Raw genomic sequence first — 22,652 nt, 5'->3', positions numbered from 1 at the left:
TCAATGGTCAACCTTCATCAGTGATTATAAGGTGTGTGGAAATGTCTGAAACACTTTTTACTCTATGCAACATTGTTGTAATAACATTAATTTAGCATTGTTAAACATCTATGTAAATAAAGAGAAAAACTGCTGCGATGGTTTCAACTCCAAACTTTACACTCGTTATTAATGTCCTATAACGCAGAAAGTCAATGTGTTTATTATTTTAAGGCCCTTTTAATGGCGGCTTTGTTACCTATAAAACTCTAATTCCCATCAGACTTTGCGTCCATCCTGCGTGTGTGCTCTGAATGCAAGGAGATAGAATATTAGAATGTTTGGAGGCTGAGACACTGGTTAAGTATAGTAGGCTGCAGCGCTGTGTTGGATAGCAGGAGGAGCCGCGGCTGCTGAAAGAAAGAGAAATGCAAAGACGCTGATGGAAAAAAATCGAAGATTGGGTTTAGAAATAGATTAAGCCAATCAAACATTGCTTTTAAAGCATAGCATTTGGTTAGAGAGACAAATGGTTTAACCACGGACACAGCAACCAAATGAAAAGGGGGATTCAGCAAGAGGTGAGAAGCCGTAGGCTATACGGTATTTGAAACTGTAACATTGAAAAATGGGCAAACGTTCCACATTTGCTTGAAGTTAAAAACCACTTTTTACATTGTATTTTACAAGATTAAGGACCGCATTCAGGTCATTGACCTATTCTTTGTTTGTAGGATTGCCATTATTTTTTAGATAGTGTAGGTTTTTAGACTGACTAAAGGTCTTAAATTCTATTTCATTTGAAATGGGTGAGGTTTTTTTGTCATACAAAAGACGGCGTAGCCCGACCAGTCGTTTGGCCCACTTTTCATCGATACCTATGACAGTTTACCCCTAATACATATTTGTAGGCTTTTGCTTGCGGTTGCATTTCTTTTATGAGTTTAAAACTGCCTCTTTGTCATGTATTTCCAAAATGAGAGCGCTGTAGCAGGCTATTGGTTACGCGATGAGGTGGGCGCCTAGAAAACAGGAGAAAGGTGAATAACATTTACCAGACATAATACACGTGTTTTAAATTGATATCCATATTACACTCACTGTATTGCCGATCTGACAAGAAACTACACTTCTAAGCTATTTATTTTTGTCATTATTGCATCGTGGGATAGGGAGCATTAATGTCGCTGTATGCAGATAAAGGGGGTCCTCTCATTTGGAGTTTTTCCCCGGATGTGAAATGTTTGCGATTTAAAGCCACCTAGGAAGGACGGGAGATCAGTGAGTAGGTTAGAGATACTGAATGAAACCTTGACAAGAATCCAAGAGTGTGGACCATCGACAATGTCTTGTTAGTTACTGTGTTATAAACACGCTCCCCCATTCTGCAAAGCTATGCATTTTTACAATGAGAGTGAACTGTGTAATTGTATAGGCTAGATAACAGATGAATCTGTAATCTGATTTTTTTTTTACAGCAAGCTTCTGTTTATTCCAGGAAAGTGACCAGGCAATCAATGTTATTGGAGAGACCAACACAACTCTGGCACTCTCAAATGTTAATGTAATGGAAACTATATACCCGCTCCAGTTTCCCTATGAAATGTATTAAGGGAAACAAATCACTGACTCTCAGGGCTAATTTTATCAAGCATTGGTTGAGTTTGATAGTGGATGCACTCAAAGCACTGTGCCCTGTCATGCACAACACCATGTTAAAGCAACAAACCTGGAATAACACTGAGCATTCAGTCCAGCCAATGAGAAAGCCATGGAAGAAGTTAGTGGAAAATGTACAGTACAAGCCTCAATTGTGACTCTTTTTTTGCCCCAGATATTCAGCGACGTCCCAAACACTGCTTTTCTTGCCCACAGCCATTCTGTTTTCTCAGAAGGGAGCTTCAGTTGCACACTGGCTTTATCACAACACTAAGGACAGCTGCGATCAACTTGAAAAGGCACATGTGGAGGCAAAAAAATGGATACTCAAATTTACAGCTGGCCTACTCTGGGTTGAAAATGTGAGGGCAAGGAAAGCCCTATGAGGAAAAGCCAGAACAGCAGTATCTCAAAATGGCCCAAACCAGTTTGCTGCAGGGGAAGCGCTTTTACTGCAGGGAGTGGGTCTTCCACAAGATCCAGCACTGTCTCCAGGAAAAGACTAATGGCCTGAGTGGTTTGACCAGCACTCCCAGCAAGCAGGCCGGTGCCTCTGGCACGGGCGCATCTAACCCCTGCGGCAGCTCCGCAGCAGGCTCTGGGAAGGCCACCGCCTGGGGGGTGTTGCTGGTGGGGGGGCCTGGGAGTGGGAAGACGGCCCTGTGCACGGAGCTCCTGTGGCCCTCTTCAGCCCAGGGCACTCATCGGGGGCTGCAGCAGCAGAGTCTGGCCTTCCATTTCTGCCGGGCGGACGACTCGGACACACTCTGCCTGGGCGGCTTCATCCGAGGTCTGGTGGCCCAGATTTGCCGGAGCGGCCTGTTGCCGGGTTACGAGGAGAAGGTGCGCGATCCAGCGGTGCAGAGCGTCCTGCAGCCCGGGGAGTGTGAGAGAAACCCCACTGAGGCTTTCAAGAGGTAGGTGAAGACTGCTGCCCCACCCCCTTCCCTTCACCCCCCTGTCCTTACCCCACCCCTCCCACTTTTACTGCTCACACACTTCCCTTAACCCTATCCCAGCAGTCCTCTGTCCCCCTACCCATTGACATAGTGTTTGTGTTGTTGTTTTCCCGTTCTGTGGCATGCTGTGGGATTGTCCCCGCTAGCCCTTAGTTGAGAAAAAGGTCAGTTATTTTAAGTGGCACCCAGGCTCAGTTGGCTGGAGGGAAGAACGTACTGCTTGGAAGTGTGTGACGGACTGCCCTATATGAATATGTGGGCTGCACATGTGAAACAAAGTACCGTACAGGATCAAGCTTGGTCATATAATGTGATCCACACAGACTTTTCTCTCTGTAAGACTGGGGCTTTAAAAGGGGTTTGAACCTATATTTTTAAAGGAACTGCCTTGTGTGTATGCTACTTGCACGACTTGTCAGCACGATGGGTCAACCAGTCTATACTATACACACATGGGATGGAATGCAGTGTTGAACACACATGCCTCTTGTCTGGCCATCTGGTGATGCTTATTGCACCATCTCTACATCACACACTGGGAAAGTGGGTCAAACGTTCAGAAAGGTAAATCATTTTTAAATGGCCAATGGACTCATTGATTTCCCTGGTCTTTTACATCTTTCCCAAAAGAAGCTGAGGAAGTAGCCCTGTGTCAGTTATTATAGTAATAAGGCCACTATTGATGCCTGGGACTTGACTGTGAAATTTGAGATAAAGGCAGGTTAACATGGGGGACATAAACAACCAGTGGACAGACAGAGGTCCAGTTCTGGTCAGTGTCAAGGGAATGGAAAGCTTCTCACAGACAGCATCAACATCCCAGCCTGGCCTAAACAAGTGCATTCTTTACCGCTTGAGGTTTGGTTCAGACTCTGTGGACAACAGACAGAATTCTTATCCAACGAAGATTACAGCCTTTTGTTTGTGGAGTAAATATGCACTCTGGAGAATGTCTTATCACCATCTCTGGTGTAAAAGAATCTTGGGCTCTGTTGTACACAAATACTAGATCCTATCAGGTTGCAGAAAGTTGGGAAGTGTATCACAGCCCATATCCACCGCTCTATCTTTGTGTTCTGACATGTTCAATAGGCAAAGCAAGCAATGGAGGATTATAAAAGTGTATTCTTTTTCCAAACTTAGGGTTCCCCTAATTTACTTTAGAAATGGAATCTCATCTCAGGTAAACATGTTCCAAAAACTAGGCTATATTGTTGCTCAAGAATGAATAATAGTGTGTGTTCATTTGTAAAGGTTAGGCTCCTGGTAAACAAGACTGGCGGAGCCTTGACCTCAGACTCGGTTTTAAAACCTTACCAGCATGTGAGTGCCAGAGGGGTCGGTCAAATTCCTTGGCCAAACAAGCATGTTTGTTGATCGTAATCACTGGTTGTGTCAATACATTAAACATGGTTCAACCTGGTTTCCATCCTATGCTCTGCCATCCTCTCCATTCACCATTGTGTGCTATTGTTATATACACCTTTAATCTTAATCTTGATAGAAACAACAACAAAGTGTGAAAACCTGGGAGGAAGGTGGGTGGTGGGGAATTCAAGCACCGTATAGGACTGTTGATAACCAACAAAACTGCTCAAACTTGATAATATACAAAGGAATCTCACAAATTTACTCATGCCATCTAATTGCAACATGCTTTCCCTCTAGCAATGGCCGCTACTTTGTTTTGACTAGAGGACTAACAGTGGAATTAATTTGACCTTGTCGTTTAAAACGATCAAATAGTCTCCCTGCGGTATGTCTAGCTTTTTTCCTCAGGACAAAAGAGCACAAATAAATAGGTGGAATAAACTCAGTCATGTGGGCACTCTAAAAGCTCAAGGCACTAGGAAATGTGCTGAAAGGGCAGGTTCTTTTTTGTTTAGGTGAGAGCTTTTGGGGTTTGTTTGTAAGGGGGATTTTTAAATGAGCGTGCAGTAGTTTGAATAACTGCCAGGCAAATCTGTATGTGGGAGCAAAGGAACCTTGGAAAGTGATCATGGCTTGAATCTGATAACCAGGTTTGAGTTTCTTGGCAGTATTTTGTTCACTCAGTGTGTCAATGTTTTTTCCTTTATGATCCTTTTGCTAAGAAAGTTGAAGGAAGTTTTTCCAAACATTACATTTCTATTTTCCTCCAAATGAACATTAGCCACTTAATTGAATTGACTCATTTGTCAAAATATATACACTACCGTTCAAATTTTTGGGGTCACTTAGAAATGTCCTTGTTTTTGAAAGAAAAGCACATATTTTTTGTCCATTAAAATAACATCAAATTGATCAGAAATACAGTGTAGACATTGTTAATGTTGTAAATGACTATTTTAAAACCTCTTACATCTAGACGTTCCGCTAGCGGAACACCTGCTCCAATATCCAATGATAGGCCTGGCGCGAAATACAAACTCCTCGAAAATCCGAAAACTTCAATTTTTCAAACATATGACTATTTTACACCATTTTAAAGACAAGACTCTCCTTTATCTAACCACACTGTCCGATTTCAAAAAGGCTTTACAGTGAAAGCAAAACATTAGATTATGTCAGCAGAGTACCCAGACAGAAATAATCAGACACCCATTTTTCAAGCTAGCATATAATGTCACAAAAAACAAAACCACAGCTAAATGCAGCACTAACCTTTGATGATCTTCATCAGATGACACTTCTAGGACAATATGTTATACAATACATGCATGTTTTGTTCAATCAAGTTCATATTTATATCAAAAACCAGCTTTTTACATTAGCATGTGACGTTCAGAACTAGCATTCCCACCGAACACTTCCGGTGAATTTACTAAATTACTCACGATAAACGTTCACAAAAAACATAACAATTATTTAAAGAATTATAGATACAGAACTCCTTTATGCAATCGCGGTGTCTGATTTTAAAATAGCTTTTCGGTGAAAGCACATTTTGCAATATTCTGAGTAGATAGCTCGCCATCACGGGCTAGCTATTTTGACACCCACCAAGTTTGGTACTCACCAAACTCAGATTTACTATAAGAAAAATTGGATTACCTTTGCTGTTCTTCGTCAGAATGCATTCCCAGGACTTCTACTTCAATAACAAATGTTGGTTTGGTTCCAAATAATCCATAGTTATATCCAAATAGCGGCGTTTTGTTGTGCGTTCAAGACACTATCCGAAGGGTAACGAAGGGTGTTTCGGCGCGTTTCGTGACAAAAAATGTCAAAATATTCCATTACCGTACTTCGAAGCATGTCAAACGCTGTTTAAAATAAATTTTTATGCGATTTTTCTCGTAAAAAAGCGCTAATATTCCGACCGGGAGTCGTTGTTTTCGTTCAAAGACTGAAAATGAAAACATGGAGTCGTCTCGTGCACGCACGCACCAGTCTCATTGTTCTCAGATCGACCACTTACCAAATGCGCTACTGTTTTTCAGCCATGGCCTGCAAAGTCATCATTCAACGTTCTGGCGCCTTCTGAGAGCCTATGGGAGCGTTAGAAAATGTCACGTTACAGCAGAGATCCCCAGTTTTGGATAGAGATGATCAAGAAGGCCAAAAAATGGTCAGAGAGGGCGCTTCCTGTTTGGAATCTTCTCAGGTTTTGGCCTGCCAAATGAGTTCTGTTATATTCACAGACACCATTCAAACAGTTTTAGAAACTTTGGAGTGTTTTCTATCCAAAGCTAATAATTATATGCATATTCCAGTTTCTGGGCAGGAGTAATAATCAGATTAAATCGGGTACGTTTTTTATCCGGCCGTGAAAATACTGCCCCCTATCCATAACAAGTTAACTGGAAACAGCTGATATTTAATGGAATATCTACATAGGCGATTAGAGGCCCATTATCAGCAACCATCACTCCTGTGTTCCAATGGCACGATATGTTAGCTAATCCAAGTTTATAATTTAAAAAAGGCTAATTGATCATTAGAAAACCCTGAAGATCTCATCCAACTCTGTGTAGGGCTGGGCGATATGACGATATATATCGTGTGACGATAGAAAAACGTCTATCGTTTCATATTATGCTCTATAGTTTATTTCGTTGTGTCGCAAATCACTCTCTTTACGGGCAATATTTTTTGTCAATTGGACGACGCTTTGCATTCTTCTACACATGCCGTGTGGAAGGAAATTTGCAGCACAAACAAACATGGAGGAGAGTGAACGTGACACAGAGCACAGAGACAGGGAGCTCGTACCTAAAAGAGGGGCTACTTCGGTCGCATGGGGGTGGTTTGGGTATGAAAAGTCTGACATGGACCAGAAAACCGTCCTATGCAAAATATGCCGCAGGCCGGTCCCGACAACAGGCTCAAACACCACTAACCTCTTTTACCACCTACAGTTGAAGTCGGAAGTTTATATACACTTAGGTTGGAGTCATTAAAACTCGTTTTTCAACCACTCCACAAATTTCTTGTTAACAAACTATAGTTTTGGCAAGTCGGTTAGGACATCTACTTTGTGCATGACACAAGTCATTTTTCCAACAATTGTTTACAGACTTATAATTCACTGTATCACAATTCCAGTGGGTCAGAAGTTTACATACACTAAGTTGTCTGTGCCTTTAACCTGTTTAGGATAGGGGGCAGTATTGACACGGCTGGATAAAAAACATACCCGATTTAATCTGGTTACCACTCCTACCCAGTAACTAGAATATGCATATACTTATTACATATGGATAGAAAACACCCTAAATTTTCTAAAACTGTTTGAATGGTGTCTGTGAGTATAACAGAACTCAAATGGCAGGTCAAAACCTGAGAGATTCCTTTACAGGAAGTGGCCTGTCTGACCATTTCTTGAACTTGTTTTCCATCTCTATCATTTACTAAGGATCTCTGCTCTAACGTGACACTTCCCACGTCTTCCATAGGCTCTCAGAGCCCGGGAAAAAACAGAATGTCGTCATTCCAGCCCCAGGCTGAAACACATTATCGCCTTTCTCAAGTGGCCGATCAAGGGACACTGGCTTATCGCGCGTGACCCCGACCGCCCCCGCCTTTGGGATTTTTTTCCTCTGTTTGCCGAAAAGGAGATTCCCTGTCGGAATATTATCGCTTTTCTACGAGAAAAATGTCGTAAAAATTGATTTTAAACAGCGGTTGACATGCTTTGAAGTACGGTAATGGAATACTTAGAATTTTATTGTCACGAATTGCGCCATGCGCGCGACACTTCTTTACTATTTCGGATAGTGTCTGGAACGCACGAACAAAACGCCGCTATTCGGATATAACGATGGATTATTTTGGACCAAACCAACATTTGTTATTGAAGTAGCAGTCCTGGGTGTGTATTCTGACGAAGACAACAAAAGGTAATCAAACTTTTATAATAGTAAATATGATTATGGTGAGTGCTAAACTTGCCGGGTGTCTAAATAAGCGAGCCCGTGATGCCTGGGCTATGTACTTAGAATATTGCAAAATGTGCTTTCACCAAAAAGCTATTTTAAAATCGGACATATCGAGTGCATAGAGGAGGTCTCTATCTATAATTCTTAAAATAATTGTTATGCTTTTTGTGAACTTTATCGTGAGTAATTTAGTAAAATGTTAGCGAATTCCCCGGAAGTTTGCGGGGGGTATGCTAGTTCTGAACGTCACATGCTAATGTAAAAAGCTGGTTTTTGATATAAATATGAACTTGATTGAACAAAACATGCATGTATTGTATAACATAATGTCCTAGGGTTGTCATCTGATGAAGATCATCAAAGGTGAGTGCTGCATTTAGCTGTCTTCTGGGTTTTGGTGACATTATATGCTGGCTTGAAAAATGGGTGTCTGATTATTTCTGGCTTGGTACTCTGCTGACATAATCTAATGTTTTGCTTTCGTTGTAAAGCCTTTTTGAAATCGGACAGTGTGGTTAGATTAACGAGAGTCTTGTCTTTAAATGGCTGTAAAATAGTCATATGTTTGAGAAATTGAAGTAATAGGATTTTTAAGGTTTTGAAAATCGCGCCACAGGATAGCAGTGGCTGTTACGTAGGTGGGACGAATTCGTCCCGCCTAGCCTAGAGAGGTTAACTTATTATGGCTGAAATCCCGTTAATGGGATCGATATGACAACAGCCAGTGAAAGTGCAGAGCTCCAAATTCAAACAACAGAAATCTCATAATTAAAATTCCTCAACCATACAAGTATTTTACACATTTTAAAGATAAACTTCTCATTAATCCAACCACAGTGTCCGATTTCAAAAAGGCTTTACAGCGAAAGCACACCAAACGATTATGTTAGGTCAGCGCCTAGTTACAGAAAAACACAACCATTTTTCCAGCCAAAGAGAGGAGTCACAAAAAGCAGAAATAGAGATAGAATGAATCACTAACCTTTGATCTTCATCAGATGACACTCATAGAACTTCATGTTACACAATACATGTATGTTTTGTTCGTTAAAGTTCATATTTATATCCAAAAATCTCAGTTTACATTGGCGCGTTATGTTCAGTAATGTTTTGCCTCCAAAACCCCCGGTGATTTTGCAGAGAGCCACATCAATTTACAGAAATACTCATCATAAATGTTGATGAAAATACAAGTGTTATGCATGGAACTTTAGATAAACTTCTCCTTAAGGCAACCGCTGTGTCAGATTTCAAAAAAGCTTTACCGAAAAAGCACACCATGCAATAATCTGAGTACGGCGCTCAGACACAAAAACAAGCCAAAAATATATCCGCCATGTTGGAGTCAACAGAAGTCAGAAATAGCATTATAAATATTCACTTACCTTTGATGATCTTCATCAGAATGCACTCCCAGGAATCCCAGTTCCACAATAAATGTTTGTTTTGTTCGATAAAGTCCATCCTTTATGTCCAAATACCTTCTTTTTGTTCGCGCCTTCAGTTCACAAATCCAAATTCACGACGCGCAGGCCAGACGAAAAACTCAAAGAATTCCATTACAGTTCGTAGAAACATGTCAAACGATGTATAGAATCAATCTTTAGGATGTTTTTATCATAAATCTTCAATAAGATTTCAACCGGAGAATTCCTTTGTCTTTAGAAATGCAATGCAACTCGGCTACCTCTCACAGGCGTGCGCATGGCTGAAGCTCATGCCCATCTGGCAGACACCTGATACAATCAGCTCTTATTCCCCTCCACTTCACAATAGAAGCCTCAAAAAAGGTTCTAAAGACTGTTGACCTCTAGTGGAAGCCTTAAGGAGTGCAATATGACCCCACAGACACTGTATATTGGATAGACAAAGACTTGAAAAACTACAAACCTCAGATTTCCCACTTCCTGGATTGGATTTTTTCTCAGGTTTTTGCCTGTCATATGAGTTCTGTTATACTCACACACATCATTCAAACCGTTTTAGAAACCTCAGAGTGTTTTCTATCCAAATATACTAATAATACGCATATCTTAGCTTCTGGGCCTGAGTAGCAGGCAGTTTACTCTGGGCACCTTCTTCATCCAAGCTACTCAATACTGCCACCCAGCCATAAGAAGTTAAACAGCTTGGAAGATCCCAGAAAATGATGTCATGGCTTTAGAATCTTCTGATAGGCTAATCAACCTCATTTGAGTGAATTGGAGGTGTACCTGTGGATGTATTTCAAGGCCTACCTTCAAACTCAGTGCCTTTTTGCTTGACATCATGGGAAAATCAAAAGAAAATAGTACGCAAGTATAAACACCATGGAACCACTCAGCCGTCATACCGCTCAGGAAGGAGACACTTTCTGTCTCCTAGAGATGAACGTACTTTGGTGCGAAAAGTGCAAATCAATCCCAGAACAACAGCAAAGTACCTTGTGAAGATGCTGGAGGAAACGGGTACAAAAGTATCTATATCCACAGTAAATCGAGTCCTATATCGACATAACCTGAAAGGCCGCTCAGCAAGGAAGAAGCCAGTGCTCCAAAACTGATATAGGACTCGTTTGGCCATAATGACCATCGTTATGTTTGGAGGAATAAGGGGGAGGCTGCAAAGCCATCCCAACCCGTGAAGCACGGGGGTGGCAGCATCATGTTGTGGGGGTGCTTTGCTGCAGGAGGGACTGGTGCACTTCACAAAATAGATGGGATCATGAGGATGGAAAATTATGTGGAAATATTGAAGCAACATCTCAAGACATCAGTCAGGAAGTTAAAGCTGGGTCTTCCAAATGGACAATGACCCCAAGCATACGTCCAAAGTTGTGTTAAAATGGCATAAGGACAAAAAAGTCAAGGTATTGGAGTGGCCATCACAAAGCCCTGATCTCAATCCCATAGAAAATGTTTGGGCAGAACTAAAAAAGCGTGTGCGAGCAAGGAGGCCTAAAAAACCTGACTGAGTTACACCAGCTCTGTCAGGAAGAATTGGCCAAAATTCACCCAACTTATTGTGGGAAGCTTGTGGAAGGCTACACGAAATGCTTTACCCAAGTTAAACCATTTAAAGGCGATGCTACCAAATACTAATTGAGTGTATGTAAACTTCTGACCCACTGGGAATGTGATGAAAGAAATAAAACCTGAAATAAATTATTCTCTCTACTATTATTCTGACATTTCACATTCTTAAAATGAAGTGGTGATCCTAACTGACCTAAGACAGGGAATTTTTACTAGGATTAAATGTCAGGAATTGTGAGAAACTGAGTTTAAATGTATTTGGCTAAGGTGTATGTACACTTCCGACTTCAACTGTACGCTAGAATCATGTGAATTCAGTACGGAGAGGGTTTACAGATGAGACCCAAAAAAGTACAGTTGAGTGCTCAAAACAAACCCTCGACATTGCAAGAGGCTTTTGTCCACGGCACACCATATGGCAAAGTATCAGGAAGATGGAAGATGGAAGGAGATAACAGCTGCCGTTACAACTTACATCTACAAAGACATGGCCCCAATTTACACGGTCGAGAAACGGGGGTTTCGTGAGTTGGTGCTAACACTCGACCTAAGGTACCAAATGCAAATTGATATGTGACACGTATTAATGTCAAAATAACATGCAAAACAGGCAAGCCCCCAAAAATATATATATATATTTTAGGCCTATATTTATTTGGTTTGCAACTATAGTTGAAGTGTTTTCTATTTACCTTTTTTTTTGTTGATTTTATACATTCGTATTTTATATTTTGTTACATGCTTAATTGAAAATTTGCACAACGGTTCTAAATAAAAGGAGAAATAATCAAATATGAGTAAGTACCTTTGATTTGTTGAGTATAATTCAAAATGTAATGAGAAATAGGCCTTTACACGTGGTCATTTTATATAAACTATTTATTCATTGAATTGACAGAAAATGTGCTATATCGTGATATGTATTGTTTCAGGATATGAAATGACCTATATCGGGATATGAGATTTTGGCCATATCGCACAATGCTGTGTACTACTCCCTTCACAGAACAGCGCAAACTGGCTCTAACCAGAATAGAAAGAGGAGTGGGAGGCCCCAGAGCACAACTGAGCAAGAGGACAAGTACATTAGAGTGTCTAGTTTGAGTAACAGACGCCACACAAGTCCTCAACTGGTAGCTTCATTATATAGTACCCGCAAAACACCAGTCTCAACGTCAACAGTGAAGTGGTGACTCCGGGATGCTGGTCTTCTAGGCAGAGTTCCTCTGTCCAGTGTCTTCTCTTTTGCCCATCTTAATCTTTTTATTGGCCAGTCTGAGATATGGATTTTTCTTTGCAACTCTGCCTAGAAGACCAGAGTTCTTCAGTTTCTTGGCAATTTCTTGCATGGAATAGCCTTCATTTCTCAGAACAAGAATAGACTGATGAGTTTCAGAAGAAAGTAATTTTTTTCTGGCCATTTTGAGCCTGTCATTGAACCCACAAATGCTGATGCTCCAGATACTCAACTAGTTTAAAGAAGGCCAGTTTTATTTCTTCTTTAATCAGACCAACAGTTTTCAGGCATTATTTAACTGTATTAGAGGATAACTTAACCTTCTAATGATACGCTTGTTTTGTCTCAACTCCCAACAACTCACATACGTGAGTATCAATGATCATGATGGAAAATGAATGCTCAGTTTCTGTCAAGCACTGTATTGTAAAGTACTTATGTAAAAATTGTTTAAAGTACTACTTAAGTAGTTTTTTGGGGTATCTGTTTACTTTGCTAGTTATATATTTGACAACTTTTATTCCATACATTCCTAAAGAAAATGATGTACTTTTTACTCTGTACATTTTCCCTGACACCCAAAAGTACTCATTACATTTGAAATGCTTACAAGGACAGGACAATTTTCAAATTCACACACTTATCAGAAGAACATCCCTGGTCATCCCTACTTCCTCTGATCTGGCAGACTCACTAAATATAAATGTATTGTTTGTAAATTATGTCTGAGTGTTGGTAAATGTGCCAAATGATTTATACTTTGACTTTTGATACTTAAGTATATTTAACACCAAATACTTTAAAACTTTTACTCAAGTAGTATTTTAATGGGTGACTTTTACTTGAGTCATTTTCTATTAAGGTATCTTTACTTTTACTCAAGTTGTCACGGTTGTCGTAAGGATTGGACCAAGGCGCAGCGGGAATGTGTATACTCATCTTCTTTATTTTTATTAAAAGAAGGAAAACCAAAAGAAACATCTATACAAAACAACAAACGACACTAAACAGTCCTGTCAGGTGCACAGACACAAAACAGGAGACAACTACCCACAAACCCCCATAACACAAACACCCCTATACAGGACCTTCAATCAGAGGCAAAGAGGAACAGCTGCCTCCAATTGAAGGTCAATCAACAAACCCTAAACATATAAGTAGAAAACTAGACTGAACATAGAAAAACACTAACCTAGAACATAGACCAAAAACCCCTCCACACTCTAAACAAACACCCTTCTTACATAATAACATAGCCCAACAAACCCCGAAACACTCTAAACAAACACCCCCTACCACATCCTGACCAAACAACAATAACAAATAACCCCTTTACTGGTCAGGATGTGACACAAGTATGTCAATTGGGTACTTTTCCCACCACTGGTGACTAGAGGTCGACCGATTATGATTTTTCAGCGTCGATACCAATTATTGGAGGACCCAAAAAAAAGCCGATGCCGATTAATCGGCCTTTTTTTTTTTTTTTTGTAATAATGACAATTACAACAATACTGAATGAACACTTATTTTAACTTAATATAATACATCAATAAAATCAATTTAGCCTCAAATAAATAATGAAACATGTTCAATTTGGTTTAAATAATGCAAAAACAAAGTGTTGGAGAAGAAAGTAAAAGTGCAATATGTGCCATGTAAGAAAACTAACGTTTAAGTGCCTTGCTCAGAACATGAGAATATATGAAAGCTGGTGGTTCCTTTTAACATGAGTCTTCAATATTCCCCAGGTAAGAAGTTTTAGGTTGTAGTTATTATAGGAATTATAGGACTATTTCTCGCTATACGATTTGTATTTCATATACCTTTGACTATTGGATGTTTTTATAGGCACTTTAGTATTGCCAGTGTAACAGTATAGCTTCCGTCCCTCTCCTCGCTCCTACCTGGGCCCGAACCAGGAACACATCGACAACAGCCACCCTCGAAACAGCGTTACCCATGCAGAGCAAGGGGAACAACTACTCCAAGTCTCAGAGCGAGTGACATTTGAAACGCTATTAGCGCGCAACCCGCTAACTAGCTAGCCATTTCACATCGGTTACACCAGCCTAATCTCGGGAGTTGATAGGCTTGAAGTCATAAACAGCGCAATGCTTGAAACATTGCGAAGAGCTGCTGGCAAAACGCACGAAAGTGCTGTTTGAATGAATGCTTACGAGCATGCTGGTGCCTACCACCGCTCAGTCAGACTGCTCTATCAAATCATAGACTTAATTATAATATAATAAACACACAGAAATACGAGCCTTGGTCGAATCTGGAAACTATGATCTTGAAAACAAAAAGTTTTTTTCTTTCAGTGAAATACGGAACCGTTACGTATTTTATCTAACGGGTGGCATCCCTAAGTCTATGTTATGTCATAATTACGTACAATTCTGGCAAATTAGTTCGCAACGAGCCAGGCGGCCCAAACTGTTGCATATACCCTGACTCTGCGTGCAATGAACGCAAGAGAAGTGACACAATTTCACCTGGTTAATATTGCCTGCTAACCTGGATTTCTTTTAGCTAAATATGCAGGTTTAAAAATATATACTTGTGTATTGATTTTAAGAAAGACATTGATGTTTATGGTTAGGTACACGTTGGAGCAATGACAGTCCTTTTTCGCGAATGCGCACCGCATCGATTATATGCAACGCAGGACAGGCTAGATAAACTAGGAATATCATCAACCATGTGTAGTTAACTAGTGATTATGATTGATTGATTGATTGTTTTTTATAAGATAAGTTTAATGCTAGCTAGCAACTTACCTTGGCTTCTTACTGCATTTGCGTAACAGGCAGGCTCCTCGTGGAGTGCAATGTAAAGCAGGTGGTTAGAGCGTTGGACTAGTTAACTGTAAGGTTGCAAGATTGAATCCCCGAGCTGACAAGGTAAAAATCTGTCGCACTGCCCCTGAACAAGGCAGTTAACCCACCGTTCCTAGGCCGTCATTGAAAATAAGAATGTGTTCTTAACTGACTTGCCTAGTTAAATAAAGGTGTACTTGAAATCGGCCCTAATTAATCGGCCATTCCGATTAAACGGTCGACCTCTACTGGTGACGCACGACATTGCGGTATCACGTACCGCTGGCAGGATGTTTGCCACAGACTGTTAGTGTTAGCTGTCTAGTCTTTGTTTTTTAAATGTGTAATGAGCATAGAAAGACGCAATTGGCAACACAATCTCATATTGAGAAATAAGCATCTTCTTCACCAGGTAGGCCACTTGATTTCAACATCTAAAAAAGTGTTGGACAGGAAGATGTATTCATAAAAGTAAGCAAATAAATCAATGCTGACTACTCAGTAGCACGTGGGCTTGTGCTTGAGAGATTGTTTGTAAAACCTTTGTTATTTTTCTATAATGCCTGCTACCCCTGAACAAGGCAGTTATCCCACTGTTCCTAGGCCATCATTGAAAATAAGAATTTGTTCTTAAACTGACTTGCCTAGTTAAATAAAGGTAAAATAAAATAAAAATATGCCTTAATAACAACCTTGTATGCCATCTGTAAATACAAATAAAATTGTTAAATTACCAGCCTTGTTGGTTAAGCCACAGAAAAAGACAGCAACTTTCCCCATAGCCATGATTGGCTGAGATAATGAGTGGGCTGGACATGCCGAGAGAGGAGTTCGATTTGGTCTACCATGTAGAATGCATCTGTTTATTTGAGCTGGTCAGTCTGTGTTGGTAATCATGTCGAACTCGTCTTTTTTTAAATGTATTGTGTTATTTGTCACATGCGCGGAATACAACAGGTGTAGACCTTACTGTGAAATGCTTACTTACAAGCCCTTAACTAGCTAACGTTAGCTGGCTGGCTCGTTAGCGAACGTTACGTGATGTGTGTGATCTTACACTTTGTTTACCTAGCTAGGTTCATTGTTTACCTGGCTAGCTAGCTGTTTTCATGTTCTTACATCTAGATGTTCCGCTAGCGGAACACCGCTCCAATATCCAATGATAGGGCGTGGCGCGAATTACAAACTCCTCAAAAATCCCCAAACTTCAATTTTTCAAACATATGACTATTTTACACCATTTTAAAGACAAGACTCTCCTTTATCTAACCACATTGTCCGATTTCAAAAATGCTTTACAACGAAAGCAAAACATTGATTATTTCTGGCTGGGTACTCTCCTGACATAATCTAGACACCCATTTTTCAAGCTAGCATATAATGTCACAAAAACCAAAACCACAGCTAAATGCAGCCCTAACCTTTGATGATCTTCATCAGATGACACTCCTAGGACATTATGTTATACAATACATGCATATTTTGTTCAATCAAGTTCACATTTATATCAAAAACCAGCTTTTTACATTAGCATGTGACGTTCAGAACTAGCATACCCACCGAAACTTCAGGTGAATTTACTAAATTACTCACGATAAACGTTCACAAAAAACATAACAATTATTTTAAGAATTATAGATACAGAACTCCTTTATGCAATCGCTATGTCCGATTTTAAAATAGCTTTTCGGTGAAAGCACATTTTGCAATATTCTGAGTAGATAGCCCGGCCATCATGGCTAGCTATTTTGACACCCACCAAGTTTGGCACTCACCAAACTCAGATTTACTATAAGAAAAATTGGATTACCTTTGCTGTTCTTCGTCAGAATGCACTCCCAGGACTTCTACTTCAACAACAAATGTTGGTTTGGTTCCAAAAAATCCATAGTTATATCCAAATAGCTGCGTTTGTTCTTGCGTTCAAGACACTATCCGAAGGGTGACGCGCCGGCGCATATCGTGACAAAAAAATTCCAAATATTCCATTACCGTACCTCGAAGCATGTCAAACGCTGTTTAAAATCAATTTTTATGCGATTTTTCTCGTAAAATAGCGATAATATTCCGACCGGGTGACGTTGTTTTCGTTCAAAGACTGAAAATGTAAAATGGACTCTTCACGTGCACGCGCGCACCCGTTTCATTGTTCTCAGATCGACCACTATCCAAATGCGCTACTGTTTTTCAGCCAGGGACTGCAGAGTCATCATTCCCCGTTCTGGCGCCTTCTGAGAGCCTATGGGAGCCTTAGAAAATGTCACGTTACAGCAGAGATCCTCTATTTTCCATAAAGAGGCTATAGAAGGCCAAGAAATGGTCAGAGAGGGCACTTCCTGTTGCAATCTTCTCAGGTTTTGGCCTGCCATATGAGTTCTGTTATAGTCATAGACACCATTCAAACAGTTTTAGAAACTTTAGGGTATTTTCTATCCAAATCAAACAATTATATGCATATTCTAGTTTCTGGGCAGGAGTAATAACCAGATTAAATCGGGTACGTTTTTTATCCGGCCGTGAAAATACTGCCCCCTATCCTAAACAGGTTAACAAATCATTGGCTTGAGCGCCAAGTGTGCGCTCTGAACGCTCCGAGAGCAAAACGAGATGGGTGGGGCTAAAGCTTAAGAGGGTGTAAACGATGCTGAATAGTTGTAGATAAAGAAGAGCTCTTCACTAGATACCAAAACATTCAAAGGCCATTTTCTCAAAAGTGAGTTTACAAGTTTATCAACTTTCAAAGCAGAATTACTTTCCCATTGTTCCTCAAAAATGCAGTGTATGATACACCATTTTGTAGCTCTGAGTCTCTACTTTTATCCAATGTAAAAAACACAATTTCAAATTTTGCTATATAAGACCGAATCCAGGTGGTGAGTCACACATGGTTGTCCTAACCTCACAAACCTGTGTCATGATCATATATCCTAAAAATGCATCTCAACTCTGAGTTTATTGGCAAATTCTTGAATTTGTGCATTCCACAGGTGCAACAGTGGTAAGTACCATGAAACAATGTTTACCTTCACTAGGATAACACTGTACCTGCACACCATGGAAATACATTATTATAAGGGACACTTATTGTAAAGTTGTACCAGTACATTTACTCTTATTGTAGTCATTTCAATTAGTAATTGCTAGTGGCGTTGGGTATTGCAGAGCGGCAGTTGGAGCGAAAAAAGAGGATGCTAATTGAAGATGAAAGGCTGCGCACCCCTCTTGCGTTACTCGGCGGCAGAAAAACTCAATGCAGATTAGGCCACTTTTTAAAGGATGCCGCGATGACTCAGCATTCTGGAGCCAGCCTCTCTGTCCTCGTCGCTTTGACTTGGCATACAGGGGCAGTGGGTATGGGAGGGTGGTGTTATCGCACTAAAAAGCCCAAACATGTGCATCAGATCCCCTTTGCGTGTTTGCATGACGAACGGGTTAAACGTTAACTGAGCTGTTGCCTGCGCACGTTAGGAGGTCGCTAAGTGATGTGAAATGAAAGCCCCCGCTGCGGTTGATCTTCTGTGCTCTCAGAGGACGTCAATCCTGCAACGCCGTGCAGCATATCAGCCTTCTTCTTCTGTCTCGTTCTGACCAGAGTGAATGGGAGGGGGAGTTACTTATGCTTTGTCTGGCTCACTATGTTTTCTTGTGTTTCATCATCAGGGTGAAATACAGGAGACCATCTCATTTTCCCGACAGTCTGCGTCATCAGACTTCGTCAGACATCTAGCATGTGGGTACTGTGTAGCGTGTCCCAGAGTCAAATTTAACAGGGGTATAGAAGAAGGCGTAGGGGGTCGTGGAGTTGGAAGGGATGAAATTTCAGATCCCACTGACAGTGTTGAATAACTGTCCATCTGACCCGGGGAATGCACACCTTGTCTGGGCGTTCAGGGGTTAGTGTAGGGCTTAAACCTGTTTTTGTTCATTCAACTATCTTAAATTGTGTACTTTTTCTGCTTTTAAGCCATTTAAATACATTTTCGGTTTATGCCAAATTGAACTCGTGTTTTGTTTTCTTGGTCCAAAGTACAAAATAAGTTGCTTTTGTGCAGGTTATTTAATTGTATACGCTAGCCACTTCTGTCTCTATCTAGCATTAACTGAGCTGTCTATTGAGCACTGTTTATAAGACAGCTCTAGACTACATTTTCTAGGAAGCCTGAACATTTTTGTTTTATTTTGCAACATCCATTACCAGATGCCGCTTTTTGTCCGTAAGCCAACTAATTTGCTGTTTGCACCTTGAATCAAGTTAATGCGAAAGGCTAAAATACACTGCACCATTTTTGCCAGTTCTACTGGGCCTACCGATTGGAGAACCTCTCACATTTACATTGACACCATTCAGTCACTCAGAACCTTTATAGTTCTGAGTGACTGAATGGCTGACGATGGGACATGCCTCACACCTGCTCTGAGCACTGCTCACACTTGGTGATAATGGCTGATTTGAGGCCGAATATACAGTATTCAATATGTTTGAAAATTATCGGAACGCCGTAAGTGACTGTTGAGTGCCCGGGAGCCCGTGACAGCCATCATTCGCAAATTGGGTATGTGCTCACACTTTACTGGCTGCTGCGTTACTTTTTATGCTGGGTTTGCTCTGATTTCCTATGATTTGCAAAAATGCGCCGGAATGTGATCGGGAGCCCATAGATCGGGCTAAAAACAAGTAGTGTCCGCCCAGCTTTAGATGTAAAGTCAGCAAAAAAGAAAACGTCCTCTCACTGTCAAATGCGTTTATTTTCAGCAAACTTAACATGTGTAAATATTAGAGGTCGGCCGATTAATCGGAATGGCCGATTAATTAGGGCCGATTTCAAGTTTTCATAACAATCGGTAATCGGTATTTTTGGCCACCGATTTGCCGATAGATATATATATATATATATACACTGCTCCAAAAAATTAAGGGAACACTAAAATAACACATCCTAGATCTGAATGAATGAAATAATCTTATTAAATACTTTTTACTTTACATAGTTGAATGTGCTGACAACAAAATCACACAAAAATAATCAATGGAAATCCAATTTATCAACCCATGGAGGTCTGGATTTGGAGTCACACTCAAAATTAAAGTGGAAAACCACACTACAGGCTGATCCAACTTTGATGTAATGTCCTTAAAACATGTCAAAATGAGGCTCAGTAGTGTGTGTGGCCTCCACGTGCCTGTATGACCTCTCTACAATGCCTGAGCATGCTCCTGATGAGGTGGTGGATGGTCTCCTGAGGGATCTCCTCCCAGACCTGGACTAAAGCATCCGCCAACTCCTGGACAGTCTGTGGTGCAACGTGGCGTTGGTGGATGGAGCGAGACATGATGTCCCAGATGTGCTTAATTGGATTCAGGTCTGGGGAACGGGCGGGCCAGTCCATAGCATCAATGCCTTCCTCTTGCAGGAACTGCTGACACTCCAGCCACATGAGGTCTAGCATTGTCTTGCATTAGGAGGAACCCAGGGCCAACCGCACCAGCATATGGTCTCACAAGGGGTCTGAGGATCTCATCTCGGTACCTAATGGCAGTCAGGCTACCTCTGGCGAGCACATGGAGGGCTGTGCGGCCCCCCAAAGAAATGCCACCCCACACCATGACTGACCCACCGCCAAACCGGTCATGCTGGAGGATGTTGCAGGCAGCAGAACGTTCTCCACGGCGTCTCCAGACTCTGTCACGTCTGTCACATGTGCTCAGTGTGAACCTGCTTTCATCTGTGAAGAGCATAGGACGCCAGTGGCGAATTTGCCAATCTTGGTGTTCTCTGGCAAATGCCAAACGTCCTGCACGGTGTTGGGCTGTAAGCACAACCCCCACCTGTGGACGTCGGGCCCTCATACCACCCTCATGGAGTCTGTTTCTGACCGTTTGAGCAGACACATGCACATTTGTGGCCTGCTGGAGGTCATTTTGCAGGGCTCTGGCAGTGCTCCTCCTGCTCCTCCTTGCACAAAGGCGGAGGTAGCGGTCCTGCTCCTGGGTTGTTGCCCTCCTACGGCCTCCTCCACGTCTCCTGATGTACTGGCCTGTCTCCTGGTAGCGCCTCCATGCTCTGGACACTACGCTGACAGACACAGCAAACCTTCTTACCACAGCTCGCATTGATGTGCCATCCTGGATGAGCTGCACTACCTGGGCCACTTGTGTGGGTTGTAGACTCCGTCTCATGCTACCACTAGAGTGAAAGCACCGCCAACTTTCAAAAGTGACCAAAACATCAGCCAGGAAGCATAGGAACTGAGAAGTGGTCTGTGGTCACCACCTGCAGAACCACTCCTTTATTGGGGGTGTCTTGCTAATTGCCTATAATTTCCACCTGTTGTCTATTCCATTTGCACAACAGCATGTGAAATTTATTGTCAATCAGTGTTGCTTCCTAAGTGGACAGTTTGATTTCACAGAAGTGTGATTGACTTGGAGTTACATTGTGTTGTTTAAGTGTTCCCTTTATTTTTTTGAGCAGTGTATTTTTAAACCTGCATATTTAGTTAATATTGCCTGCTAACATGAAATTGTGTCACTGCTCTTGCGTTCATTGCCTGGCTCGTTTCGAACTAATTTGCCAGAATTTTACGTAATTATGACATATCATTGAAGGTTGTGCAATGTAACAGGAATATTTAGACTTAGGGATGCCACCCGTTAGATATAATACAGAACGGTTCCTTATTTCACTGAAAAAAATGAATGTTTTGTTTTCGAGATGATAGTTTCCGGATTCGACCATATTAATGACCTATGGCTCGTATTTCTGTGTGTTTATTATATTATAATTAAGTCTATGATTTGATAGAGCAGTCTGACTGAGCGGTGGTAGACACCAGCAGGCTCGTAAGCATTCATTCAAACAGCACTTTCGTGCATTTTGCCAGCAGCGCTTCGCAATGCATTGCGCTGTTTATGACTTCAAGCCTGTCAACTCCCAAGATTAGGCTGGTGTAACCAATGTGAAATGGCTAGCTAGTTAGCGGGTGCGCGCTAATAGCATTTCAAACGTCACTCGCTCTGAGACTTGGAGTAGTTGTTCCCCTTGCTCTACATGGGTAACGCTGCTTCGAGGGTGGCTGTTGTCGATGTGTTCCTGGTTCGAGCCCAGGTAGGAGCGAGGAGAGGGACGGAAGCTATACTGTTACACTGGCAATACTAAAGTGCCTATAAAAACATCCAATAGTCAAAGGTATATGAAATACAAATCGTATAGAGAGAAATAGTCCTATAATTCCTATAATAACTACAACCTAAAACTTCTTACCTGGGAATATTGAAGACTCATGTTAAAAGGAACCACCAGCTTTCATATGTTCTCATGTTTTGAGCAAGGCACTTAAACGTCAGCTTTCTTACATGGCACATATTGCACTTTTACTTTCTTCTCCAACACTTTGTTTTTGCATTATTTAAACCAAATTGAACATGTTTCATTATTTATTTGAGGCTAAATTGATTTTATTGATGTATTATATTAAGTTAAAATAAGTGTTCATTCAGTATTGTTGTAATTGTCATTATTACAAATAAATAAAAAAATCGTCCAATTAATCGGCAGCGTGTCACGTCCTGACCAGTATAAGGGTTATTTGTTATTGTAGTTTGGTTAGGACATGGCAGAGGG

At 41.1% G+C, this 22,652-nt stretch overlaps 1 protein-coding gene across 3 annotated transcripts in view; it reads left to right on the top strand.

The window, feature by feature from the left end:
- The first annotated feature begins 298 nt into the window (after positions 1 to 298).
- Positions 299 to 22,652, top strand: part of ankrd50 (ankyrin repeat domain 50) — a 53,133-nt gene continuing 30,779 nt past the window's right edge. Inside the window, exons 1-2 of one of the 3 annotated variants that reach the window (XM_014212031.2) lie at positions 299 to 560; positions 1,478 to 2,555. In XM_014212031.2, the coding sequence (XP_014067506.1) occupies positions 2,053 to 2,555 (503 nt within the window). In that variant the 5' untranslated portion in view covers positions 299 to 560; positions 1,478 to 2,052. Of the gene's footprint in view, positions 561 to 1,457; positions 2,556 to 22,652 lie in introns of all 3 variants that reach the window. The other 2 variants (XM_014212032.2, XM_014212029.2) reach the window with 2 other exon arrangements.

This window comes from Salmo salar, chromosome ssa09 (assembly GCF_905237065.1).
Source record: "Salmo salar chromosome ssa09, Ssal_v3.1, whole genome shotgun sequence".
NCBI lineage: Eukaryota > Metazoa > Chordata > Actinopteri > Salmoniformes > Salmonidae > Salmo > Salmo salar.
Note: the sequence above shows the minus strand (reverse complement) of the source record. Positions and strands in the feature narration are given on the sequence as shown.